General features: G+C 52.2%; 1 protein-coding gene across 5 annotated transcripts; it reads right to left on the bottom strand.

Moving 5' to 3' along the window:
- LRSAM1 (leucine rich repeat and sterile alpha motif containing 1) lies at positions 1–27,986 on the bottom strand. Of its 5 annotated transcripts, XM_075771984.1 has the most exons (26): positions 27,863–27,949; positions 27,444–27,505; positions 23,384–23,567; positions 21,793–21,849; positions 20,133–20,177; positions 19,609–19,686; positions 18,679–18,747; positions 17,852–17,936; positions 16,301–16,422; positions 15,012–15,102; positions 13,942–14,072; positions 13,254–13,283; positions 12,089–12,211; positions 11,866–12,005; positions 11,359–11,403; positions 10,275–10,345; positions 9,445–9,544; positions 8,453–8,540; positions 7,644–7,718; positions 6,027–6,107; positions 3,702–3,797; positions 3,292–3,390; positions 2,456–2,587; positions 2,020–2,101; positions 1,612–1,760; positions 1–1,126 (listed from the first exon to the last, which is right to left on the bottom strand). In XM_075771984.1, exons 3-26 carry the CDS (start codon positions 23,453–23,455, stop codon positions 1,001–1,003), a joined length of 2,187 nt encoding a protein of 728 aa, XP_075628099.1. In that variant the 5' UTR covers positions 23,456–23,567; positions 27,444–27,505; positions 27,863–27,949; the 3' UTR covers positions 1–1,000. The 5 variants fall into 5 exon arrangements, with proteins under 5 accessions (XP_075628099.1, XP_075628103.1, XP_075628098.1 ...); XM_075771988.1 differs by lacking the exon at positions 27,444–27,505 and having other exon boundaries at positions 27,863–27,986; XM_075771983.1 differs by lacking the exons at positions 27,444–27,505; positions 27,863–27,949 and adding an exon at positions 27,150–27,268.
- Positions 27,987–27,998: the final 12 nt, after the last annotated feature.

Genomic DNA, 27,998 nt, shown 5'->3' with positions numbered 1-27,998 from the left:
CAGCAGAAACCAGCTGCTTTTTAATAGCTTCTCCTGGGGGAAGGGCTGCGGCGGGACCGGGCTTATCTCTGCATTTTATACCTCAAGGTCAAGAGACGAAAGACTGACTGGGATCGTTACTTATTAATGCCGATGGAGAACCACCCACATGCCAACGCACAGCGGCCATGCAGAGCTGCACCGGGCGCAGCCCCAGCCCAGCCACCCCCTCGCTGTGCCGGCTGTCGCGGCAGCAGCGCTTTCTGCTCACAGCCCGAGGTTTTTGGGTGCGGAATCCCACCAGGCTCCTCTGGCCAGAGCGGGTCCCTCGCGTCCCAGATCTGGGGCTGCTGCAGACTCTCCTCTACACCAGGAGGAGGAATTAGGGGTCGGGGAGCTCCTCGCTCTGCCCGGGCACCGCTGCCCACGGCTGCAGCCCACCGGTGCCCCAGACACACTCCCGTGGGTTGCCAGAGCAGAAGCCCCAGACCTTTGGCATGACGTTGGTGCAAGGCACCGCCGGCACGCCAGAGCATCGCCCGCCCCGGCCGAGTCCTCCCACGGGAGATTCACCCACCTCTGGCTAACGGCGCTCGATGCAGGAGCACGGCAGTGCCCCGGCCGCAGCAGTGGAGCTGCAAGGTCAAGGTGGCTTCAGAGATGGCACTAACTGTGTCCCTGCGCAGCGAGGGCATTGCTGAAGGCAAATACATCGGCCAGGGAGGAGGGGCCAGAAGTGTGCCCAGTTCCACCAGCCAGGAGGGTGCTGGGCGGGCAGGCAGCAGGAGGGGACGCAGATGTAGAGGGGACCCAAGGCAGAGGCTGAGAAGCCATCGGGAACGTGGAGGATGCCGAGACTCCTGGGTGCAGCCGGCAGCCAGCCCGGGGCCGTGCACGGGGAGGGCAGTGCTGGTCATGCTGTGCTAGCGTCTTTAATACTGACACAGAGCAGAAGAGGCACATCACCCTGGGAAGAGGTGACGCAGGCGATGCCGGGCAGCCTCGCCTTCCTCCGCCCTGCCTAGCCGCTGTGGAAGATGCGGATGCGCTGTGCGATGTCCCTGCGGCACAGCGGACAAGTGTGCAGCCGCTCGCAGCAGGTCTGGCAGCAGCAGACATGGCCACAGGGCAGGAAAATCATCTGGGTCTGGGGAAAGAGAAGACACGGAGAGCGTTGGTGTCACGCCGCGCTCATCCCAGCACTGCCCTACTCCAGCGCAGCACAGAACGGGGCTGGAGATGGGGATCGCCCGGGGGTGTCACAGCACGGCAGGCAGAGCCCTGCGCCCCATCCCTGGGCACAGCCCGGTGCTGCGTGTGCCCGAGGGGCTGTGCTGTGCGGAGCAGGAGTGCAGTGGGCCTGAGGGAAGGACACAGGTCAGGGCTGGACCGAGCAGTCCCACGGACGCTTCCCACGGCTGCTCTGTGGACAGACGTGCACAGGAGCTCAGCAAGCTCCTTCCCGCAGGGAGCCCTGCCCTGCCCTGCCTGCTGTGCTCGGGAGCCGGAGGGATGAGCACCCAGCGTTGCCCAGGGCCAGGCTGGGGACACAGAGACGGAGGCGGGGGATGAGCTGGAACCTGCCCTCACTCCACCCCCTGCTCCAGCACCACGCGTGTGCCCGGCTCTCACCTCCTGCTCCATGCAGACAACGCACTCCGACTTCTTCTCATCCCACTGCAGCGGGGAAACCGTTGGGACCACAGGGCTTGGAGGCTCCTTGAAGGGAGTGCTGGGTTCTGGGGCTCCAGGGACTTCAGCGTCCACCACCCTCAGCAGCTCTGCAACCACAAGCAGGAGGTCTGAGCACCAGCACAGCTGCCCCCTCCCACCCACCCGGCACACACGGGGGTGGCTGCAAGCAGATGGGAGCTCGGGGCTCCAATCAATAGGAAAGTCAGCGGCCCCAGCTCGCCAGTGCAGCCTGAGCTCCGCTCCCCAAAGGGAGGCACCTGGCCCTGCAGATCTACCGGCCAAGGCTCAGGTACCTGCCACGAGTATCAACGTGCCCAAGACCAGGCAAAAAAGAACTGGTGGTACCTGGGAGCGTCTTGGCCACAGCCAGGATCTCCTGAGCTCGCTTGAGGATGGCACGCTGCAGGCCAGCCTCCGTCACGCCGATCTGCGGTGCAAGAGCAGGGCTGTTAGCTCGTGGCGGGGAAAGGAGATTTGTGTCCCCAAGGGGACACTCCAAACTCTTGGGCCTCGCTGGCAAGAGCCAGCCTGCTACAAAGAGCATCTGAGGGGTGTGGAAAGACAGAGCCAAGCAACAGCCCGCCCTGCCAGTGCTCAGTCGCTTGCTGGGACGGGCACAGAGCAGCACTGGCACCTCTCCTTACTGGGAGGTGACACACCAGGAGAACCAACAGTCCCTCGTGCCAGACCTGCCGCGGGCACAGCCACGAGCACAGCTGGGCTCGGAGCAAGGGCAGGATCCGTCAGCGTCATCCCGCACTGTGTATCTGCTGTCTCGTACCTTTTCCAGGTCACTGGCAGTCATGGTGCTGAGCGCTTGCAAGGATACTCGATGGTGTGCAAAGACTGGCACGTACTGTTCAGCAGACAGCTCGATTAAAAGGTTCACCAGCTGCCTCTCCAAGCCCTCCTCCTGCAAAACACAAGGCGAGCTCCCAGACTTCGCTCTCGAGAAAAAGCACGGGGACAGGCAGCAGCGAGGCTGGCAAAGCTCAGAAGCCCAACAGCCGGAGGAGCTCCGGCCCCGGGTGGTTTATGAGCACAATTCAAAACACCGTGTTTTGGGAAGAACGACACATAACCATTTTGTCAGCCGAAGTCTGCAACAGCACCCACTTTGCAAACGCAAGCTGACATGCAGCACGGGCAGAGCTCAGATCCATCCCCCCGTGGGAACCCCCCGGTATTTTAACAGCACAAAGTCCTGCCTCGATACGTACGGGCAGGAACGGGCAGGAGTCGCTGCATTCAGACAGATTTGCAGGGGAATCTGGGGAGCCAAGCGGGGCTGTTTGGGGGTTTAGCTGGCACAAAAAGCCCTGCCTGGAAGGTGCTCAGAGTGCTCTGCACCGCAGTTTGACGGTGGGATGGCAGCTCCGGCTGGCAGACAGCCGGAGTGTCGGCTCCTTACAGCCCCATCCGCAGCCTCCACAGGGACGTCCCTCCACAGGGACGAGCGCGGGGGCGGCTGGGCAGCACAGAGCACGCTGGCAGCCCGGGGTCTGCGCGAGGCGTCTGCGCCCCGCTGCCTGTCTTAGCCGAGCCTGCGGGTCCAGGCGGGGCTGCCATCGCTGCCCCCACACTCTGTACAGGGAAAGCATCAACTGCAGCAGTGACCTGGAGTTTCAGGGAGAGGGGCTTCTGGTTCAGCAGGCGCTGGTACTGGATCAGCCAGTAGTTCTCCTGTTTGGTTTCGCTCTTTGCCTCCATTTCCAGCTGAAAAACAAATTCATTCCTTCACAGCCCCAGATAATGTTGCAAGCAGTATTTAGCCCTATGACTCCCTTTCCTGACGGGGGAAGACGGACGATGACAATGCCTCATGCTGCACCAGGGACTGGCGGGAACTATGCCCCTGAGAGCTTACAGTAGCACTCACTGAAGTTAAATTAGTCTCTGGACCTGGACACAACCCCTCAGAGCCCTGCTCTGCTCCCTTTTATCCCCGTGCTGAGCCATGGACCCTCTCCCTGCAGCCAGCCCACGTGCTTCCTCATCTACGGCACATAAATAGGAGCCTTCGTTACCAGTATTTGCTGCAGTTCTTCTTCCCTTTGCTTCTTTTCTTTGAGCAGCTGCTGCAGCAGGTAGCCGAGAGCCTGGCGTTGCTCTGTGATCACCCCCTGCAACAGAAAGACTCTGGCATCCACACCTCCACACCGTGCGGCTGCAAGCCCCCCCCGCCGCGTTTCCAGCAAAGCACTTACCATACCCAAACCAGTCACAGCAGCCGTGGAAGCCCCTGTGCTCCAGGGCTGGGCAGGCAGCCCAAGTCCTGTCCTAGCAGCTGGCACGGCAGACCCGAGCTGCGCCCATTTCTATGGGTCCTGCACCGAGCAGTGGTGGGACCAGGCCCCAGCACACCCTGGGCAGCCCCAGACTGTGCTGGCCTGCAGCGGCTCTTCATCACTCCACCACAAGCTCAGTCAATGGCATCGCAAGTGTTCACGGTCCCCCTCCTTAACTGAGAAGGATCGCCTGAAACTAGGTCTAGAAGCCTGCAGGTATGCAGGACAGGCGAAGCAGCAACCTCCCCACACCTTTGGGACGTTTGCGTTCGTTGGGGGTCTCACGTCAAGCACTGCCGGGTACCAGGGCAAGGTAAATCATCACCTTCATCAAGGTAAATCATGAGGAGAGGTTAATTGTCTCAGGAACGTGAGACCACGTGGCATCTCTGCATGGGTCAGTCCCAGGGAGCTCACACCTGCTGGAGGATCATTAACTGAGCAGAGGCCAGCAGTCATCGGCCACAAGGCCTTCAGGTGTCCATGGACAAAGGGACAGGGATTCCGCTAGAAGGCTGACCTCCTAAAGGAGAAGTGTGGGGAAACCTTCGCTGATCAGCACCTGGACCCTACGCAGGGACGAGGTCCTCTTTTTAAGCAGGAGACAGGAACGCCTGCCTCTCACAGGCAAAGCCCACCATTAGCTATCAGAGACGCTCTGCCCTGATGGCGGCAGGAGAGCTCTGCTGCGTCAGGACCCCCACAGAGGTAAGAGGGACAACTAACGACACGTGGGAGCTGCTCCAGACAAGAAACCCAGGCAGCTTCAGCTAACCTGGAGATGAGCTCTTCTACCCATCTGCACCATGGACACCCCACTGGGGTTGCTCTCTCCCAGACTGACCTTGCAAGAGACCTGTGCAAACACCTCCCCTTCGCAGGGTGCTTTTGGTTCTTCCTGCTTTCCAATGATTTATCAAGGTCATCACTAAAGCACCTGTACGTTGGGGGAGGAAGCAACTGCCTGATGCCCGGGCGGTGTGAAGCACGAGTGCAGAAAAGCTTCTGCCAAAGCACTTTGTGGGCGCTGCCCGTGCGATGGGGGTTCCATCAGCAATCTCTGCCAAATGGCAGGGGCTATCCAGACAGATGAAGCTGTTTATGCCTCATTTCTCAGCACCCAGTGCTGAAATTGCAAACGTGCTGTGCTGTCTGCCGTGCTGCAGAGGGGCACGAGGACAGATCCTCGTTTTCAGCACTCCCCTGGAGCTCCTGTGGTCACCTAACAGGAGCCACCCAAGTCCAGTGTCATTTGAACTACATCTGCCTGGGGTTCCTTGGTCTTCCCTGCATGAGCTCTGGGCAGTACCCCACCATCAGGCCTCCGATGCAGCGTTATACAGAGGAGCGGCGTGAGTTAAGGTAGCACAACCCAAATCTTACACTTCAAGGTGTCCAGCACAGGGCTCAGAGGTGATCCTGGCCTAAGTCAGCGCTTACCAGCCTGCTGGGTGCACTACTCTCCGAAAGAATATGGTGTTTGCTACAGATTTCGGGCTCGCTTAACAGGTGACCTAGCCCGGCAAATAGCACGCACAAGAAAACAACTGACGCGAAGGCGTAATAACAAAATTTAAGCCAAGCTGCCTATTCCTCACTGTGTGACTGCTGATGAAGTCAGCCCATCGAATGGTGGGACGGCGGCAGAGCAGCCTGGGAGACAAGGCTTAGAAACGAAGGGGGAGAGCTGACAGCCATCACTGGCAGGGATGTAAAACCAAAACGCAACATAACAACGTAAGAAGACATGCGATGCGCGGCAGGGAGGTGTTTCTGGGACAGCCAACGACTGGATCGCAAAGTCCTTCCCCACCCAGCAAACCTGGAACTGCCCGTTGCTGTCAGGGCCGGCTCGATTGTCTCTGCCCTGAAAATGCATTGAGATGTTTAGGAGCAGCAGCAACGTTCCCACATAAAGAGGGGTTTGTGGTGTCCTGTGGGTACGTACCCTTCTGACTAAGCATAAAACCATGTGGAAACTGCAAGGAGCAAAAGAAGCAAGTGGAGCTTTTGCGATCCCAGAGCAGAGAGAGGGTGGTGGGGCAGCCCCAGAGCCCTACATACCTGCAGCGTCTCTGTGTCCAGTTCTTGCCTCTTTAACTCCAGCTGTGTCAACTGCAATAACTCTGTTTCTATTAATTTAATCTAAACAGAAGATGAAACATTTTTTTACTGACATTTGAAATGACTTTAATTTACGCTCTTTTAAAATGAGGTGTAACTGCTGCCCTGGGCACTGCAGAGCCGCCCAGAAGTTTGGGGAACCTGCTGATGCCCTTCCGTGACACATGCTCTTAAGGTCACTCGTCGTCTCTTGCCTGAGGAGCTATGTCCCCTGCTCTCTAATTGTCTCTCTGCTCTAAATACCTTCTGTTCAAGTCTAGAAGCGCGTTGCAATCGGTTTGTTCAGCCAAACCTTTTGCAGCCACTCTGGAAGGCAGCGGCTGGTTGTCAAAGTCCTCCTAGCACCACTGCTTCAAACCGCAGATGAACTGGGGCAGAGCCCTGGTTTCTAGAGGCTCCAGCAAATCCCATAATGATACGTGGCTCTTTTGGGTGGGGCAACTGAGACACAGAGAGGTGAAGTGAGTTGCCCGAGGTCCCACAGCAAAGCCAAGCCGAGAGCCCAGCCCTCCTATCTGCCAGGCCACCTCCCATCCCCAGGCCACGCTGCTCGACGTGTGCCACGACATTGCTGCCGACCCCGGGGCTCTGCGGCAGGCGGCACCCAGGGCTCCTGCCCGCTCACTGCCTGGGCAGGACGCTGGTGGGCTGGGCTGGATTTCAGTAGTAAAAGGTCCAGCCATGGTACCAGGGAACAAACTCCCTTTGTTTACAGAGCAAGTGCAAGCAAATTGCAGGGCTCTTATTGAGGAACTCGAGCAATGGAGAGTTGTTAGACTCATCTCCTGGATTGGCCATGCACGATCCATAGGCTTCTAGCACGGTCCAGAGATTGGTCACTGAGTGACTCGATATATCCAAACCCTGAAGCTTATGCACCAACTCCTGACCTGAGACACTTCTGCTGGTGCCAGATCGGGAGAGGGTCAGATGAGGAGCACTGTGTCAGAAACCAGCCACCCATCCTCCTGCATCAACCACTGCTACCTTCCCATCTCCATGCATCAACCACCGCTACTTTCTCCACCAGCTCTTGGCTCTTCCTCCCCCAACTATCACATTGCACCTTCTGCAGAATGGAGCTCAGAAAGGCAGGCTGAGAATGGGAAAGAAAAGGTGAACTTATGGCTCAAGGTGCAGTTCCGATGTGCTGGATGGAGATGCAGTGGACTCTGGAAACAGCAGCCCTGCTAAGTACACAATCTGAAGGAAATTGTAATTGCACTTGCAGATCACCCCTACAGAGCCAATGCAGGTCTGTCCTCTAGCGACCACTCTCCAGCACTTCATCCACATTAGTGCTGAGACAATTGAAGCAACAGCAATTCCGCTACTTCCACGAATCTAAAACCTGCATTGACACTCCCTCCCATGGAGCTGGGAGACTGTGGTCTAACCACCACTGCCCAATGCTTCGTTCCAGAGCTCTTAGCAATGCAAGAGCTCTTCATTTCCTCCAGACCCTGCTCTATGCGCTTTGATCCTCCTCAGAAGTGTCTCATTGACTGGTGGCATGAACGGAGTAGCTGGTTGCTCTTTCCTCTGTTGCTGACTCACCTGGTTCCTGATCTGCCTGTGCATTAGATCCTTCTTCACCTGGAGAGCTTCAAAGGCAGCTTTCTGCATCTCAATCTAAGGGACAGACAGCATCCTGCTTAGTCAGGGCTGTTCATGCAGCTCCAAGCGGGCGAAGAAAGAAACTCTGCTACCTTGCAGTGACTCGTGTACAAGCACCCGAGCAGTGCTTACTCTGTACGAGTGTCCTGATTACCCTATGGCTTAGATCCCACAGGCCCAAAAGGTAAAACCCACTTTACAGAAATTATATTCGTGTTCTTCAAACACACATTTTGAATGCTCCGTACGAACCCCACCTCTCATTTTCAGCAGCACTGAGCACCCAGGCTGTGCAATAGGGCATGGCTACCCAGCACTTCTGGAAAGCGAGCCACAGAGGTCTCAGGTTCAGAAGGTTTTCAAAAGGAGCAGAGGCTTTCAAAACGCTTCCTGTAGGCAGCTTGCCCCAAGTCACCAGGAGACCTGCCAAACAGACAGGACTTCTGTCTCAAAATCCTATTAATCAACAGACCAGTTTTGCTTCCCGTGGTCTGTGCTGCTGTTCTTTCTGAAAATTTGCTGTCTAGTTAAGAAATACATACATTTTTCTTCCAATCACCCACATCAGTCTGTTAGAATACCAGAGATTCCCAAAGTTTAGCACTTAGTGTCCTACAAAATAACTTTTGCATGCAGCCCAGCCCAGCCACCGTTGCTCCTGTGAGCCACTCTCAACCCTGCTTTCACGTGCAACTCTCAACCCTGCTTTCCCTCCAGCCCCCCAAAAAGGAGTTTGCTCCCTCACCTACCTGCTGCAAGATCTGACTAACAGCCTTGTTCTGATCCAGCTGTTGCCAAGCCAGGATTTGCTGGAACTTCCGGTCCATCTCAGCTAGGCTGCAAGAAGATGGATTTGCCATGGAGTTACTGCTGGGTCTGAGACTCTTGATGGAAAAAAGAGGAAAAGCGGGCAACAGGGAATCCAGGGATGAAGTTTGTTACGGAAAAAGGGTCACTGAAGACTGACATTAAAAACCTCCTTCCCTACAACCAAACCAAACCTGCACCACAGACTGAGCCAGAGCAGAGGCACCGCTGCCTGCACGTGCACGACTGGAAGTCCACGCAGGGGCTGCTGCTGCCCCGGTGAGCTGCTCAGGTGGTGAACTTGCACGTCAGTGTTCTGCACTGGAAAGGGAGCGCTGATGGAGACCCAGACAATGTGGCCATGTATTGCCTGCACTTGCAGGCAGGACCATGTCTGCCCACCGGTCTCCGTTGGGCAGCTCGCAGGCACACAAGGGTGTTTCTGTTCAGTGCCAGATGCTGACAGATTAAAATTCCTCACCTTCTTGTAAACAGAGACAGAATGCTCTCTGTACCTATAGCAATACAACGAGTCCTACGTGAATACAACCAGCATCCTCGAGACAACCCTGGGAGATGAGGAAAGGAGTTCTGTGCTAGAGTTTGACACTGAACTGGCTAACAAGAAAAAGACCAGTCTAATTTCATCCTCCACATTCAGCAATATGTACCAAGTAAAATAAACGGTGTGAAAAAGTGACAGTTAATCCAAAGTATGGTTAACATGCATAGTCTTGTGGTTAAAAGGTGGGTCATTTAATCAAGTTTGACGCTCCCTGTAAATTGCATTGTCACCTGCTCTTACACAGCTGTCCTGCCGTATTCCAGCGGCTGCTGGGGTCCCTGGGTGTAAATATGGGAATTACACCAGGGACTACTGGAAAGAAAGGGACTCTACAACAGCACCACCAGCCCCAGACATCTCCCACCATACCTGGAGCAGGCCTGGTTGACGAGGTCTTGCCGACGAGACTCGTAGGTCATTTGGATGAGCTTGTTCTTGTAGCTCTCGGCCAGCATTTGTTGCATGGCAGCTAGGAGACAGAAGCGGGTGTCTAGAACAGGCGCTCATCTGCCACTGCTGCTACAATCACTTGCAACTATCAGTGCCTTCTCTCTCATCCCCAACCTGTCCTTGCTTTTTCCACTTCATTCATTTCAGAGCAGGCTCGTTCAGCTGCAAGAATCATAGCTATTTATTGGGAAATTAGCTGAGCAAACTCCACTCTGCCTGTGCTGAGCCCAGTCACCACCTCCCGACCCTCAGACGGGCTGCGGCTCTGCCCATCCCACTGAGAGCAACCGTCCTTGGGGTGACAACACACAGCATTTCCCCTGCAGCCCCCGCGGATCTGGACACGGTCATCATGAGCGGAAAAGGCTCCCTAGCACCATTCTCGTTTACCATACGCCTCCTGCCTCAGGAACCTCATCAGTTAACGTCTGTTTGGTACCTCTGAAATGTGAAGCACTTTGTGCGCTTATGTCCAGTGTCACAAACTCCTTGTGCGACACCTGGAGCCACCAGGGAGCATAGCTTGCACCTCAAGGAGAACCGGCAGTGGGCTGAAGGTGGAAGCAGTGGACAAGCTCTGGTTCAGTGCAATGCTACTCCCCGCAGCTCTGCCCCACTGCACCAAGCGGCACAGCAAGAACGTGGGTGTGACAGAGCATCTCCCATGTGGCTGTCACCTGTTCAGCACATCTCCAGAGGAACCAGGTCTTTCTTGCATCTCACCCCCCCAAAGAGTTGTCTGGACTTACAGGCCACTTCCCTTCTGCGTAGATGCTCCGTCTCCTCCTGTGTTATTGCCATCAGCTGTTCCATCCTTATTCTGCCAAACAAACAAGAACAATCAGCCACTCCTTCAAACAAGTGCTATCGCTCTTCTCCTCCACCCACCCAGCTCAGAGCCTAAAGGCTGGGCAGATTTACCCCGGCACCTGCTCAGCAAAGCCGTGTGCTTATCAGAGACACAAAAGTCTCCGTGATTTCTTGGTAAGGAACCTCTAAGTCTATGGGAGACAATGTAAATTTTGCTCAAAACCACAGGGACAATTGCTTCTTAGAGTGGAAAGCTGATCTTTCTGAGAAACAGAACATCCATGCAACGTGCGTACATTCTCACCAAACACAGTGTCAGTCCTTTTTTTTTGCCTTCCTTTCTCTTGAGGCTTGACGAGCGCTTTAAAGCCGACCTAAGTGAGCGGGGCCACTGAAAGCAGCCTGGCCTCCATCCCCACCTCCCCTGTCCTCGTCCCAGCACAAGCACACACCACCACTTACCAGATCAGGAACTGGCGTGGCTGGAAAACTATCTGACATACAAAGGGATTATTCTCTTCAGCCAGGTCAGTGTCCCCATCCAGTTTACTGTGCCACCGCACAAACAGCTGGCTGGAGGGAGGGGGCAGCATATAGGCAGGGGAAAGTTGGGGACGACCACTTTTGGTGACAAAGCTAGCTCGGAGTGTGGGCTGAATGGAGCATCGCTTTCAACGTATTCCTCCCAGCCCGTACACATCACTGGACCATCTTCATAAATGCCTTGATTTCCAACAGATGTAGGATTTCTGTTGGTCCTTGGAATACAGGGTTTTGTTCCCAAACTCCTTAGCTAAGACCATTCAGAGATGAAAAAGAGGTAGAATCACCATCCCGTTGGGTTTGCCAGGCTGGGTAAGACCAGGCACATCTAGTCCAGAGTCTCGCCTCCAGCTGCAGGTATGAGATGAACCTCCCCTGACCTAAGGTGGATTCAGACTGGTGGCTCTGAAAGGAAGGTCCCAGCCCTCTTCCCAGCTTCTTGCCCGTTTTCTAAAAGAGCCTATTTCAAAGAGAACTCACCTCTCATTCTCCAAGGATTTCAGAATGTCTGAACTTTGTTTTTGCCTAAAAAAAAGATAAACCAAGAGGTTTTCATTAAGCTGAGCAGGACATCCTGCTCCCCTAGAGGGCAGAAAACAGCTTTGCTCCTCATGCACAGTAAAGTGGCTTTAAGCAGAACGGTAACCCTGCGTCAGCACCAGCCCAGCAGGAGATCCAGCAGACCTAGGTCAGTGGTACCCAAGAACCAGGGTTCAAATATGCACCTTCCTTGAGGAATTCAGTTTTTTTCCACAGCGCTGCAAAACTCCAACGTCACAGATATGTGTGAAACACAGTTTTTTAAGGCGCCAAATTTCACTTCCTTTAAATGGGACTTTGGCAGTTCAACTAAGGCACCACCTACAGACATTGATCCTGACCAGTGCTGTAAAACTCAGAAAGAGCAAAATGAACCGCTCAGAATGGGACAAAATATCACGAGCCCCCAAGGGACAGAGATGACTGCAAGACACCCTGGGGCCCTACCTCTGATTGTCCTCTAGCAGCTTCTGGATACGGCTGGCAATGCCTTGCTCCGCTTGCTTCAACTGCTGCAGCAGCTTCAGGCGCTCCTCCTCCAAATAGCGCTGGTGCTTTGTCAGACCCTCCTCCAGCCTCATCTGGTCCTGGGCCAAAGCAAGAGGGAACCAGAGGAACGTGGTTTAGGGAAGGCAGCGTCCTGCACGGGGCTGGCTCAGAGGAGACCTACCTCTCTCACTGTCTGCAGCATCTCATCCTTCTGACTGTTGATCTGCTGAACAAGCAGAGCATGTTCTCTTTGCCCCATACTCAGGCGTCGCTCAAATTCCAGCTTCTCCTGCATTTTTTTTTCCTGAGAGGAGTAAGAAGAAAGATGAAATCAGTAGACTGCTGGCTCCGCTCCTTCCCAAGCAAGAACAAATTCTGGCAAAAATGTAGAACAAGGCACAGTAATCCCCCCGACTACAAGAAAGCTAGCCAAACGGCAAACACGAGGCTTGACTAGGGGATGGAAACATTCTCTCCTTAGGAAGCCAGAAGCTGCTGCTCTTTTATGACAGTCTCCAAACTCCCCACAACCCACTTCATAGTCATGAAGCCGAAGTCCCAAAGCCGAAGTCCCTGCGCATCGACCCATACAACTGAAACAGCCAATACAAACACCCGGAGGGAAGCCCAAAATTAAGGTTGTGTTCAATTCCAGATGGCGAGGGGACTCCCTTGTCTGAAGACAACAGAGCGAAGGCAGCAGCCGGCTACGAGCAGCTGCAGCCAAAGGGAGAGGTGAACTGCATGACAGGAGCTTCTGATTATTTCCACGTCAGACAGAGCACAGGGCGAGAGACAGAGACCAATGAAACAGAAAGAAGAGCAAACTAAAAATGCAGCCAGGGGAGGGGAATGGAGGACAGAAAGAAGGAACAGTAAGAGAGAGCAGGAATGGTGGCACTATCAGCCCAGGTGGGAGACACGGAGGGGCTGGAGTTCGGGGCAGGGACATACTGAGCCGTCTGTGCATGGGCTGCTCACACACGTCTGCCCACCTCGTGAAAAACAAGCTGAGCTTTCAGCACTGAGAGGTGAGAAAAAAGCCACCGGGCGTGAAAGCCCCCGGATCCAACTCAGCAAACACAGACTGATTTAAACTGGAACTGCTCGCTGGTGAGAGAGATGGCAGCTCATCGGCTGTGTGTGTCAGACGAGCCAGCCACAGATTCCCCCATGCTCCCACTTGTCTTCTGCAGTGAGGAGTGAGCAGCTCTGTGGGGGAGTTCTGCAACAGCTCAGTTCTCAAAACATTCAGTTTGAGCTGAGAAACTGGATAAAAGGAGGGAAAACAAGAAGAAAAGTGGAGCTATTCTGCCGAGAAAGCATTTGCAGGGGTTCATCCTTACCTTCCTCTTCTCATAATCCAAGAATTTGTTCTGAAAAATAAGCAGTATCAGCAGACATTTACTCCCAGGAGCAATTTTTGTAGATATTATTAGCCCACATTACACCTTCCCCTAACTGAGTACAGACATCAACCAAAGGCACAAGAAGATTAACATCGCCACAAAGTCCAGTCATTCGTGCATCTCCAGGGTCAAAGAAATCTGCTCTGTACTTGCTAAACAGCACGGGAATTAGCACAGCTCATGGGAATTACACGCCTAGCCTCACCTGTCCCACGTAGGGCTGGACATGCCTAGTGCTTGGCTGGGAATCACAACGTTCTTCTGCAGTTTGCTGTCCCCCCAAAAATCTGCACGTGTTACCACACTGCACACCCCGTGTCACATTGTCACCCCTGTCCCTTGACTGCACCACGGCTTTCAGGGATGGAGACAGTTCTTTAGGATGTGTGTTCCAGGAGTCAGCAGTGGTAACACCATCCCCAGCCATCGGGGAGGAGAAGAGCCACCCACGCCCACAGTGCTACGCCTGTTTCTGGGCGCTGATGCTCTCTTGATCCTAAAAGAGGCATCCCGTGGCAGGGAAGGTGATGAGGGATGATGTGCTAAGTGCTGTGAGATCCACTGATGGAGTGGTGAGACAAATCCAAACCCCTCTTGCACAACTTCACATGCAGTGGAACCTCACCTGCCACTCGCTCTCCTCCTCCAAGTACTTATGCACTGCCCTGTCCACCCCATCCTCCGATGTTCCTCCTCCGTCGCTCTCCAGCGCGGTGTGCAGATACTGCAAGGGAGGGTAGTACGCAATTCCACACTCTGAAAGGTATCAGAGACAAAACAAGAACATTTGGTGCTTAAAGACCTCCTTGGTAGCACGGCCGAGGGCTGGCTGGCGTGTGAGGCTGCTTCCAACCGTGCTCCCTCTCCCCACCGCAGGCGAGCGTCCAAGGGCTCCTTCATGCAGAATTAACAACCAGAAGCTCTGAGGGGAGACGCTGCCGCCCCATTCCCACCAGGAAGACGATCAAAGCTAAGCTGCTCAGAGGGAAATGCTTCCTTCACACAGGTACTGACTTCTGCAGGGCTGCACACGCTACTGCCCATATTAAAATACGTTCTGACCATCCTTTTATTTCAGGAATTAGCACAATGTCTGGCAAGGCACTTCCTCTGCATAAAACCTCTTCCAAACCCTCCTGTCTGTATTAAACTCAGTGTTTACAAACTCACAGTACTTTATCTTTGTCCTCTCAGTTTCCCATCTGGTTTCATCTTTCTCTTAACAAACCAGCAGTCTGCAGCCCCCAAGTCCTTTCTCACAGAAAAGGAGGGGAGAAGGGACCTCGAAGGACTACTGATTCTATCTCCTTGTCCCAAGGTGGCTGTACCTGGACTATGCCTAATCCTCCCACTTGAGGAAACACAAAAGGGAAAACAAATCACAGGGATACGCAATGACTTCTTACGGGCACTCAGACAGTCTCTGACTCAGCTATTCTGGTGTTTTAACAAAATCGTTACAAATTTCAGTGTGACAGTAAGAAGCAAGTCTCAAGGAAGGACTTCTGTTTTGCTCTCTGCCAGCAAAGACCCATAACTCTCTGATCAGCGTGCCACGTGTGCAGAGCACCAGAAGCAGAGCCAATCTAATGTCTGTCCTTCGTTAATGCAATCTTTGAACATGCCGCGGCACCTAATGAGAGCACAGCGCAGTCCCCAGGTTCTTGCTGCCACCCGCAGACTCTTCCTGCTTACCTTTGCAGAGGAACTGCTGAATGGCCTCTGTACCTGCACTGCAAATATCAGGTGATGGGTAGGTCATGGAAGAAGCATCCAAGGTCAGCGTCTCCAAAAGAGAACACACAGAGCCGCAGGTTATTCTGGCAGCCCAGCCAGAGTCCAACTGCAGTTACCCTTGCAGCTCCCCAAAATTTCACTTACGGAGTGGTAATTTCATGTTGCCCTAAATTCTGACATAAATACACGTTTGTATTGAATTTCCACTGGGTGCTTGACACCTTTCAGAGGTGCCTCCACTGTCTCTTGTTTGGGAGCTTCTCAGCTGGTCCTTCAGTGGAACATCTCCCTTGTGCAGACTTGTCTACGTTGTAGACATGAGCACAAGAGGGTACAGCACTTCTCAATTAGAGAGATTTTCTACTCATTTCTGTGTGCTGGAGCCCTTGAGCATGATGCATGGAAGGGATGGTGACAGAAAGGACATGGAGAGAAGAGGAATACCAGTAAGAACAAGTGGAAGGACCACTTGCTGTTTTGTCCTACTGTGGCCACCAAAAGGACCTAACGTTGCCTCCTGTAGAGAAGGGCTTAGCAGGAAGGTCCAGAGAGGAACCACTTTGTCAGCACAGGGGAGCAAGCTGCACAGATCCCTCATCTCAGAGACTGCCCACAGGAGAAGTGAAGCCTAATGTTTGTGTTTGTGAGACAGGAGAGCATTTATTCACACCCTCCGTGCCGGTGTCTGCGTCACCCCTGTCGCCTGACATTTGCACAGAGTAGTACTGACAGGCTTGGCAGCCAGGAGGTAACACATCCATAAAAATCTTGATGCTTGTCCCATTTTGAATGTGTACTCCAGGGAGCCAGAAATCCACGGAGGCTGACAATGAGTCAGAGATCTGTCATGGCAATGGAGGCAATATCCCATCTGCTGATGTAGGATCAGCCTTGGTGGAAAGCAGCTGAGTCAGCCTGAGCCCACAGGCACAGTTTGTGCTCTCAGAGACAGCCCCGGCAGCAAAGACCGGGGGTTCACTCCCTGGGGATTACTTTGTCATGATTAAGCCATGGCAAAAAGTGATCGGAAAAGATCAAAGCAGGAAGGGTCTGCAAAAGCTGTTTTGGACACCATGAACCACATATAACCTTGTTAAATCCCCCACAGTGGGTCCTGCCCAAGCCCTAAAAATTCACTTTCTGTGCTGAATTTATTATTGTATTGAGCAAGCAGGAAGGGAAAGAGCCTGCAGCAGAATAAACAGCCTGCAAAGGGGAGAGATGGCTCAAAGGGGACGGGTGCGTACCTCCAGCGTGCGGATGTGAGCCAGCACCCGCGGCAGTTCTTGCAGCACGTTCTCGCTGATATCCAGAGTGCGCAAACTTCGCAAGCCGCTCACGGTAGCAGGCAGCTCCTTCAGCTTGTTACCTAGAGAGAGAGAAAAGCCAGTTAGCATCACGTAACTTTTCCAAAGCAGGAGCCAGCAAGTTTATCTGCAGGAACACCAAACCATAATCCTACGTGTGACTCATTTTCTATACTCTGCTACGGGGACGGGGCTGTCACGGGTCACAGGAGGACTCCAAAGACTGCCGTTGCCCACCCAGGCAAACGGGGTTCAAGATGTACTCGCACACAGCCCAGGTGCATGGGTCTGGTAGTGGATCCTCATGCCGAAACGACCTCCTCAGCTGAGGTCAGTGCTGCAGGCTGGATCTGTGCTCTTTATCAGGAGAATATTCCTAACATGGAGTCGTCTTCCCTTCGGTGCAAGTACCAGAGATGGGAGAAAGGGGAGCGAGTGTGGGACTGCACATCCAGGGGTCAGAGGCAGGTACTGCGGACAGATACGGCAATGAACTGAGCTGCGCTTCCAAGTTCCTCGCCCTCCATTTCCTTCCCTGTTTCAGCAACAGCTCCCTGCAACTAAGTCTCCTTTTTCTCCCAAATTTATGGCACTGCATATCTGGAAAATGCCCAGGACTCCTGAAAAGAGGTATGGTTGTGAGCTTTGTGTTAGGGCCGTGCAAACCTGGCGGGGCTACGCAGGCTGACAGGACCAAGCTCTGGGTGTCGGTGGACTTAATTGTAATTCAGTTTATCCGGGCTGACCACTCTGCTTGCTTTACTGAACTGCTGCTGCCAAAGATCGACTATTTTTCTTACACTTGAACCTGCATAGACAGATTTCTTCGTTTTTTTCCTTAGGTTTCTTTAGGTCTAAATCATTACCCAGAGGGGGGACAAACCCCAGCCTGGGGCTCCTCTTGCAGGGCACGCACAACACCCAGCCCGAGGTGGGTCTCATGCTCCCGGAGGAAGACGCGTGCCTCCAGCCCTCTCGGTGCTCCTGGCCGCAGGAATGAGGCAGCTGGGTTCCGAAATGCTGCCCGCGTGCAGGCACACACGCAAGCTTCCAGCTGTTGAGATCGGGCATGACGACCCAACAACCTCCAGAAAGGCAATGAGCTGAACGGAAACACCATACGGAGCAAGCTGGACCCGAGAGCCGTGAGCCGAACCACAGGGCAGGGAACCAAGGCAGACAGAGCGTGCATCTGCTAAGAAGCAGCCGAACAACCCCAGTTATTCCTAAGAACTCAGGGAATTTTTAGGAATCATTTTCAGCTTAGATGTAGTTCCAACCCGAACCATTCTATGACCCTATGATTCTATGATTTCTCCTGCCTTGCCAACTATTTGAATTCAAATCTTTCTGGCGTTCTTCCTCAGCATTCACAGTGCAAACCGCGTGGTGCTTGCTTGGGTTGAAAGGAATAATTACCAATGCAGCTCAACGCGACCCAGGTAATAAACGGATAATGCCCCGAGCACTGACAAGCAACATGTGCCATACCTTTCACATTGAGCATCTGGAGCTGGGCAAGGTCTCCTATAGATTGCGGAAGACATTTTAAAAGATTCCTTTCAAGGTTTAGGACCTAAAGTATTAACAGAAAACATATTCAAGACATTCTTTACACAAGTCTCAGTTCTTCTACACATCTATGCTGTTGGGACAACTTTCGGGCCCAGAAGGACAACTTGAAATTGGTCTTAGACAATACTGTCCGGGTTAAAAAAAAATAATTCCAGAAGCCCTGGATACGGAGTATGTCTAGCTACCTCATGAGTGAGAAACCCGTCACAACCCAGAGCAGCAGGAGGTGCTGAAGCCAGTCGCGGGACCCGGGAAGCAATGTCCTCCCCTCCGAGGCAGCACTCCCCCACCCCAGCTCCCACTGGGGAGCAGGGACTGAGCCTAAAGCTGCACCCCGAGCAGAGCGGACCCTCAGCATGCACAGCGACACGCTGCACTGAGTTCTCAACATAATCACCCCAGGGAGAATGGTAAAACCTGAGTATTTTGGGAAATCAAGTGCACTGGAAGCTCCAGCTCTGCTTGCTCATAGCGCCTGCTTGGCAGTGTGAGCCTTTGGGACTGACAGCCCTTGCTCTAAGCTGGGACTACATAGTTCAGCAGGCCTGTTCTGCTGCTCTTCTCCTGCTCTCCCTCTCCAACAAGCCAGTTCAACAGCGACAGTCATGTCAATGGGATAGATCTGACAATACGAGCACCATCATTTGAGTTGTGATTAATTATAAAACAAACAGCAGTAACCCCACATTCTTGCTGTCCTGTAACATGTACAGGCACTCGGGATGCAGCTGCAAATCTTTTACCTGAAGAGACGTCAGCTGACCAATATCAGCAGGAAGCGATGCCAGCTGGTTGTTGTGCAGGTCTAGAACCTGGAAGAGTAGACGACTTCATCAAACAAGGTTGGAAAAAGAAGTCACAGTGCAAGAATGAAGGCCATGAATTATCTAGCAATGGAAATTACTTCCCTTCCAACAGGGCTTTGAAAAGCGGCTTAAGTTCTCAAGGAGACATAGGCACTTCATTCTTGTCGGTCTTTTGAAAACTCAAGCCTCTAAACGTGGATAAACAAACAAGAGAGTAGGCAGAGCAGTGACACCAAGGGAGCTGCTCCACGTAACTGGATGAGCCAACTGGATAAATCACCTCCATGGAGCCAGCCTGGCAGAGAAAGACATTTTCTGCAGGATCAGTGAGCTGAACTGCTCCGTGGAAGTTGAACTGCTCCAACACCAGCGCTGGCACAGGGAACAGGCAGGACTATGCCTGGAGACCTCCCTCCACGGGGAGAAGGGAGCTGCTGGGATGCCTCTGCCTCTGGTGGAACCACAGCACCAGGGTGGAAGAGCTGAAAGCCCTCAGCATTTAGGCCAGGCACGGCGATACAGCCCCATCACACACGGTCACCCACCACCAGTTTCGGTCACGTTCACATGACCCACCAGTGCAGAAGATCTACCCCACAACACGCTCAGCCCTGACTGACCATCACTGCGAGAGCCTGTTGAGGGGGGAAGTGTGGGATTATGAAGAGGAGTCCTGGGACTCATTACGATTTTACAGAAACCGCCCAGTGACCGCTACCTGTCTACCTAGGAGGCAAACCTAGGAAAGGCAGGTTTCACATCTTGTTACCGATTCTTGGCAAAGACAGTCACACAGAAGGGATTTATTTGGGCTAGTGTGACTTAATGCAGCTAGAATGCAAGGAAAATGTTAAGAATCACAATTACCTTCACAGTTATGAGACTCATGAGGCTGCAGGACTTTGGAACTAAGGATGTCAGATTATTCGTATGAATAATCAGCACCTGAGGAGGAAAGATCCCATTGAAACATGAACACGAGAGACATTGCTGACTAGAACAAGCACATTTGCTGAGATTTAATTGTGAGGGCTGTGTAAGACCTCAATATCTTATTCAGTATCATGCAAAATATTAAAACAGTAAATGGATTTTCATAGAAGGTCAAACATTTAACATGAGATCTAAACAATGAGAAATACCGTTAGATAGGCTAAGATAGAAACAACCATCGCATCTTTCAGGGCAGAAGTCAGCCCCAAAGCACACAGGCAGGATTAGTCCTACCCAAATTGCTCTCTATGTAGTATCGTATACAAGTGGCCAAATTCATTATAGGCAAGCTTCTTCTGAAGCAACACATAAACAACCAGATGCAGCCATTTCAAACACACCAATAATAGTCAAGCATAATAATAGAATTATCTAATAATTTCCGATTGCAACATTACCTTTTTTTGCAAGACTTTACAAGTCGCAAATGCCCCATAAGGAACCTAAAAATAATTTAAAAATAGTCATGTCAGACTTCTCAAGATACTATCTTTGTAAGCACTTCTACAGTGTCCACCTGTAAAGTGTGAATAACTAACTTTAATGAAAACAGAAGTGATTCTTAAAATTACTGGCCCTGGTTTTGACCCAGGATGCCAGTACTTCCCAGTTAGCTTCCATTTAAACAGCGTGCAGTGGCTTTCCACAACATGACAGCGTCGTGCGTAGCACAGAACAGACCAAGGTTTCGGCAGAAATTCAAGTCTTGGTGATTTAATATTCAATTAAATGACTCAAGAGTTCAGGCACATTTTCAGTTAGTCATCATACTAATGCAGTCTGTGGTTTTGCAACTTCGGCAAACACGCTGCAGCAGGCTAGATGAGAAAGGTGAGCAACAGGCAGGACTGAGTGTCCTCATAAGGGCCAGGCTCTGCAGGAGAGGGGCACTCAGAAAAGGGATATGCCAGCAAATTCAGCCCGTGCCAGCCAAGGCTGAGCACCGTGACCTGTTCTGCAGCAAGGAACCAGCATCAGCCAAACTCTTGTCCAGAGTTAATTTTAAGACCAAACTGATGGCTGACTTTATTTATTGAAACAACAAAAGCTAAAAAGAAACAGCAAGACAGAGTTTTATGGTACCAATCCAAAAGGAGCCGCTGGGGATCCAAGACCAGCTGCGGCTATGAATGGAGCTGGCTCAGCGCATCCTCTGTCTGCCACCCCGTTACCCAGACTGGCTCGCAGGCTGTCCCACACAGCTCGCAAACCTACACACAAGATGCTGTTGGCTTCTCATCTTGGAACAAAACATCCCAAAGTCTCAGCAAAGCCATTTCATACTGCACAGCAGACAGCTATCCTCGCCAGGATGGCCCCAAATCTCTCCCTGCAATATCTGTTGGCAAAGGCAACCCGTGACAAAAGGTTACGCAGGTACCAAGTTTTTAGAAACGCAAGACAAATTAATAAAAGCCGAAAGTGAAATAGAAATGGGCTTCGGCTTAACAGGATTGCCTGGCTGCCAGAATGAAAAGCTGTGTCTCCTCTGCAAGCCTGGCAATCTGTCACCAACCACTCTCTCTCCAGCAGACAGCTTGTTTCTGATTTAGTTAGCTGCCATGAAGGAAGCCAAGCTGGAAGTGAGATTTCCATCCTTAACCAGCAGCCTGGAACCAGGGATTTTCACTTATATTGAAAAATAAGTGTGGGTGGCAGACCTTGTAGCTCTAAGATTAGAAACAGTCAGGCTTTGGCAAACAAATTCCCTTATGACTAGCAAAATTAGGCCACGAGGTCCCAAACTTGGGTTCTACCAAGGCACTGGTGGAGAGTATGAGACCACTCTGCCCTTCCCACCTTGTCAGATGACAAAGGATTCCCAGGACAGAAAAGTTGTCGAAGCATCAGGTAGAACAGGCAATCTCCCACCAAAAAAGGGGAAGAGGCCCCCGCCTGAAAGGCAGAGCTCAGCAGATGTAGGAAGAAGTGGACCAGGAACAAGACCATTTCTGTCTGAAGGCTCGTAGACACGATACTAAATCTGACAGTTGGTAACAAGAAGCAGACAGAGGAATCAGACCTGTGAGCTAACACTGGAAGTTGTAGAGAACGTACCTCTGAGAGTTCACATTTGGATATGTCAAGAATGTCATCAGCACCAGCTGCTTTTGCCTGGAGAGAGGAGAAACGCACCCGGAGAATTAGACCATGCAGAAATACATGACCTCTTGCTGCATATTGACTAAACTACTCAACTGGCCCCTCCCTAGAAAATGCAATTACAGTTCTCTGCCACAGCCATGTAATTCAATGACGACGCTAGAAGCAAAGGGCGTGCTCTACAACGCAGCAAGCAAAAGCAAACTGCAGAAAACCCCTTTTGGCGCAATAAATGAATTTCTGCATGAAGAACCAAAGCACATCCTAATTCTGCAATTTTAACTGAAAGGACATAGCAAGGAAACGCTGGGTTCTCAAGCACCAGAGAACCATCACTTCCTAGGAACAAGAGCAGTGCCACCCTGGCCTGTGAAGAGCCTGCTGTGTCACTGGCATGTCTCACCCAGCAGACAGACCTTCTTCTGAACTGTACACAGAAACCAAAATAACCTGCTATCGCCTTTTTGCTGCCGTGAGAGCTGCAGAGCCAGCTCTGCTGTGTAAGGAGGAGCAAGGACTCACTGCTGCTGTTCAAAAGTGGGTTTCCATGTTCAAATCAACTACATCCGATGCAGCTGCTAACAGCAATGAAACTGGACAAACCTCACCGTCAGCAGCACTGCATCTCTGGAATTGTATTCTTAAATAAAAGGTACTGCACGAGGCAACAAACCCTCATGTGTTAATGCCTCTGTTAAGTCTTCAGAATCAGATATCCTGACCCTAAACTCAGCACGTGACACAAAACTAATCCTAGAATGGACAGACTAAGTTAGCCCCCCGCAGCCCCACAGGAGCTGAACAGAAACCCTCCAACTCAATAAATTCAGTAAAACTAGCTTCATTATCGGTACGTAACGAACCCTTCCTTTCCAAAATACCTTAGAGACATCCAACAGGCATAATTTTGTCACTTTTAAAAGGCAGGTGCCTCTGGGGTAGAGCACAGCAGATCCCCTATGCCAGCACCGGTCCACAGCTCCTACAGCAGAATAGGTGAAATAATTCAAAAGAAGATTGCTTTCAGAAAGCCAACTCGAAATCTTTGGCTGCTGTAAAGCAGGTAGTTCTGCTGACCTCGCTGGCATGACAGCAACCTGCTGAGGATCTATCCCAGAAGATCCTGGCTAAATCCTTAATTAAGTTAATTCTTTGAGTGATAGGAAGAAAAGAAATAATAATGAGAAGCAAAAGAGGGCACGAGGAAAGGCAGGTATGATGGAAAAGGGGATGTCACAGGTTCCTTGGCAGGAAAAGCAAAGTGGGAGATTTGCGAGAGAGAAGGGGCACGGAGGAGAAAGGAGTGATGGGCTGGCAGGTGGGGCGGAGGACGTTACGTGGGCCCACAGCGGCAGAGAGGGGGGACCCGTGGATGGGAGGGCAAAGGGAGACAGGGAAAGCAGGAATTCTCTGATGTACACTAGGAAGACGACCTGCTGTCGTGGCAAGGTCAGTAACATGACAGCTGGTGACGCAGGGGACGTACCACGTCACCTGGCATCCAGGACCAGACACAGAGAACAGAAAAGACCTCAGCATTGCTCACCAGGCACATTTGGTATTCAAGGCGCTTCCGAGCATCATCGCTGGGTTTCTTCTTACGGAAGAAGAGTGGCATCCTTAGTTCTGACGATAGCTCCGTCTCAGCGGCACAAACGATCAGTGTAAATAAAGGCAGAGGGCTCCTGGAGTATGTGTTTGCTGGGGAGCCTGGATTACAGAACTGTGCTCTAAAAAGTGGAGGGAAAAAAAGAAAAAAGAAAAAAATCACTGTCTCAGCAATTGTCTTGGTTTAAGCCGTTCTCTGCCTTGATCAAACAAGCAGATTCCAGCACACCTCCACGGTGGAAGCGTTAACACGAGCCACAAAAGCACGGCTGTGTCTCTGAGGTGGGTTCATTGTCTTGGTCATCCCTGGGCAAGAAAAATTAAGTCAAGCTGGAACATGTACAGAGAAAGGTTATTGAGTGATCAGGAAAACGCAGGGTCCAGTCTAGCATAGGAACTAAAAAAGCTGTAACTGTATCAAGAGATCAAGCACCAGGGACAAAACCCAAACTATTTAAACTCAAAGTCAACTCTGGCACAATAATAAGCAACTGTAAAATGTTCTAGAATAAAATCAGGCTAGATGTGTGAGAAACTCCTAATCCTGAGAGCAACGCAGCTGCCTTCCCCTTCCAGGGCAGGTGAGAATAAAGACCCCACCGCAGTTCAAAATACAGATAACAGTTTGCAAGGGACCCGATGGCTGCTGAGCAGCGCAGAGCCTCCTCGGGCATGTCATGCAGTCACACAGCCCGTCCCGGGGCGTCAGGGGACCCCAGGCAGACACCGGAGCCGGGGTGCCCGAGCTAAACTTTGCTTCTCAGCTCTACGGGTTGTCCCAGGTTAACAAAACACTCGATTTGTTTGCTCTCTAGACAGAAGCAGAATCGCACAGGAAAACTTCCCCCATTTTAGGCACACAGTGAGATGAAAAGATTCTGCTGAAACACCTAACAGCTTAAAGTCAGATTTTTAATAGGCTTATAAAGCCAAATCAATTTCTAACAGTCCAGTAACTGCCTGCAAAGCTAACAGAACCTAACCAGAAAAACTCTGACTACGAACCAGAGCCGATCCCTGCTGCCCCAGCCACGTGCACAGTGAGCTCTCTGCCCTCCTGGGCACCTAGGAGCTTCTCCCCGGCCGGGTGTCTCCAGGTGAGATTGCCAAACTCCATCCCGGGCCAACAGGGCAGCCAGACCCTCCCCAAAATAGTTCACTACAGAACTGAGAGCTGCAGAATGTTTTCCTGTTAATTCAACTCGACTACGCAAAGACACCATCTGATCCAAGTGTCCAGGGAAGAGAAGTTGAACCAGAGAGAGGAAAGAGCGGATGGTGGTTAAGATGCCTGGTGAAATCAGGACTGCGGGTGGGCGAGGGGGTAGCAGAAGCTCTGGAAGAGGACTCTGACTCAGCAGGGGAGAAAAAGGGAGTGTGTTGGTGGGTTTTGTGGGAAGGGCAGAAAGCTGGACAAGAAATGGGGAGAGCAGCTGGTAATTCGATGAGTACCACCTGGGATGCTGGGAAAAGAGAGATGGGGACCAGCTCAGCAATAAAGTCAAGGAGAAAAAGGCGTTCATCTGAGACTGCATGAGAGCAGAGGGCAAAAACTGGGAAGGCAGAAAGAATCCAAGCTGGGGTGTGGGTGGACAAGGGCTGCAAAGGGAGCTGGTGCAGGCGGGACTGAGTCTGGGCTGGTGATGAGACTGGGAGAAGGGGAGAGGGGCAGAAAAGCAACAGTGAGCTCAAAGCGGGGAGACTTGGCAAGAAGCCTTGGGCTACTCGAGGAACCTACGGAGCCAGGATCAGCACTGCACGGCGGAGGGGAAGCCCAGGCAGGAGCTACAGCTGCTGAAAGCCACAGCAAGCTATGAGCTGTGAAGCTTGCACCGGAAGTTTCACTTTGCAATGACTTTTAAAAAAATATTCTTTTAATAAGCAATTTTAAAAACAATACAAAAAGAGTCAACACTTCACCAGATCACCAGTGCGTTCACCAGTAAATGGCACAGCTATACAATTTCATTTAGTGCCCCGTGAAGCTCATGTGTTGTACGTAAAAAAGATGGTTCTCTGCCAGCTCGGTGTCTGCAAATTGCTCTCAAAGTATCCAGAAAAGCACGTACGCACAGGAAACAGCCAGAGGTGTTCCTTGAGCATGGACATCTCCGCCAAAAACTAAACAAAGCTTTATGTAGATAAATCCTTCGCGTAAAAGCAAAGTATAACTTCAGTCTAAATTCATCCAAGCAACTACCCTTCATTTCAGTCCAGAAACAAGGAGGCAACGATGTCCCGTTTCGCTGTACTGCTGCCATACCGCTCTGCTGGAACCAGCTACGAGACACAGAAGACGGTTACAAACTCATTGTGTGCGTTAGAATCAAACCCAAACTGTTTCATGGCTCTTTCCCTGCCGACCCACTTTGCTGCAAATTCAGATTACAGAAATGCCCCCTGGTCTCACCTCACCCCAGGAGGGGAGGTAAGAGGAAAGATTCGGAAGATTGAGCACGAAGGGAAGTTCATTGTCAGGAGCTACAGTTTGGAAATGCAGGAAAGCAATCAAGAGCCATTGGCAAGGGTCAGCTGCCAGGCAGAAACAAAAGGAGGAAATTTAAAGATGAGAAACCAGGACAAGGGTGCCTGCAAGATATCCGGAACTTCGCTGAACGTGTTCAGCTCTTTACTGAGGACTCCTGCATCTCCTTGTCATGTCTCACCTTTCTCTGTTACAGCTAGATATCATGTATTAGTCATGTGGATAATGGAAAATCATTAAAATTTCACCCAAGAAAATACCTAAAGACATGAAGGCTAAAGGACAGACAGTTGAACAGGGAAAGAATCGTATCGGGGTCAAAAGAAGAAGGATCAGAGACTTCTGACTCAATCCATCAATTTTGTTAAATGGATTGAACAGCATTTAAATGTCAAAACTTGCCTTAGTGAAAAGACATGTCAAATCTGTGACAGCAAAGCTGTTCCTCTCTGTGACATCAGCTTTGTGCACTCTGCTGCCCATCATCAATTTTAAGTGAGACTAGCACTCAGCGGTCAATAACGAGAAGGGCCTTTGGCATGTGACCGTATTTTATATGATGTCATTTTTATTAAGTTATTGAAAGAACAATCTGTGCGTGCCTGGGACAGCGCCCACCCTGCAGTCAGTGAGCATCCATGCACTGCAAACCCCACGTCCCCGAGGATGCCGGCGGTTCGTCTCTGCAGGCACCCGCTTCGCCTGCCTAAGTGACAGCAACGCGCACCCCGGCTGAGAAAGGGCAGGGGAATGCCCACCGCGCATCCCACAGCCTGCCGTTGTTTGGATGCCGAGAGTAAAATAAACCCCCTAATTTTACAAAAGTAACCAAAAAGAAACAGCAACACGGCTATATAAAAAGACCCAAACCCCAATTTTTAAAACATTCTGGACATTGTAAATAGGGCATGGCACTGTCACAGACAAGATGGGGGTCTGGAAGGAAGGGAGATTTTATTTTCTCTGGGAAAAAATGCTCAGGAGCACAGCAACGCAGCAGCGAGCCAGCGTCTGGATCTGAGCAGGGCTCCTGCCGAGATGCCGCCTAGTCATGAAGGACAGAGCTGCCCACAGACACCTCTCAGGCAGCAGGTCCTGCTCTCTGGGAGGGAGCTTATCAAGCGACTGGCAGTGGTAGCAGCAAGCCCTGCAGCCCAACACGCACTGGAACAAGAGGCAGGAAGGAGACTGAAGGCAAACTGCAGCTTTGTGACTTAACTCTCCCACAGCACGCTTGCGCTTTGTGCTGGGGAGCTGTCATGAGAGTTGTACCCCCCATAACAACCCGGCTCTGCTCGATCCTGACAAGGTCCTCCCCTGGCAACACCTGAAACCAATCTCCTCTCTTCTTCACCAGCTCCAGCTCTGCCTCTCAGTCCTTTCCCTCATTGTCACTATTCTCTTCTTCTTCTTCTTCTTCTCTTTAGGGATTCCCTGCAGTGTCCCCCTCCCAGGTGTCACACCGCTTCCAAAGGCTATCTCTCTCGGTCCTCCTCTTCTTTACTCTTTTTACCAGCCAGAATGGAGCCGTTCTGTGCCTGGAGGCCCGAGCGCTGCCGGCACCGGCCCCGACACCTGAGGAAAGCAGCAACAATGAGCAAGGGCAGCGTCTCCTCCCGCACCAAACACCCGCATTTCGGGCACCAAAACCCCCGGTCGTCTCTGCGGAGGCGGCAGCAGCGCCCGCACGGAGCCCTGTGCCTCTGCCCTCGCCCCTCTGAGGAGCCCGGGCGCAGCCTGAGGGATCTCGCACCCACACGGAGCCTCGGACCCGCGGGAGGGACAGAAGTCGCCGCCGATCCGCCGCCAAACCCGGCCCCGCCAGGCCCCGCGTCTCCGCGCCGAGGGGAGAAGCGCCCCGCACACGCTGTCAAGGCCCCGGGAGCCGATCCCCCCCACCACCCCGGCCCGGCCCGGCCCGTCCCCGCTCACCGCTCCCCGCCGCCATGATGCGACACCTCCCGCCCGCCCCCGCCACGGTCACGTGACCTCCCAGCTGCGGGGACCGTCGAGACAAGCGGCCGGAGCGCCTCGCTCTGACCATAGAGCTCTGCCCAGCGTGCGCAGC

The sequence above is a fragment of the Balearica regulorum genome, chromosome 20 (genome assembly GCF_011004875.1).
Source record: "Balearica regulorum gibbericeps isolate bBalReg1 chromosome 20, bBalReg1.pri, whole genome shotgun sequence".
Classification (NCBI taxonomy): domain Eukaryota; kingdom Metazoa; phylum Chordata; class Aves; order Gruiformes; family Gruidae; genus Balearica; species Balearica regulorum.
This window is presented reverse-complemented; position numbering and strand designations above follow the sequence as displayed.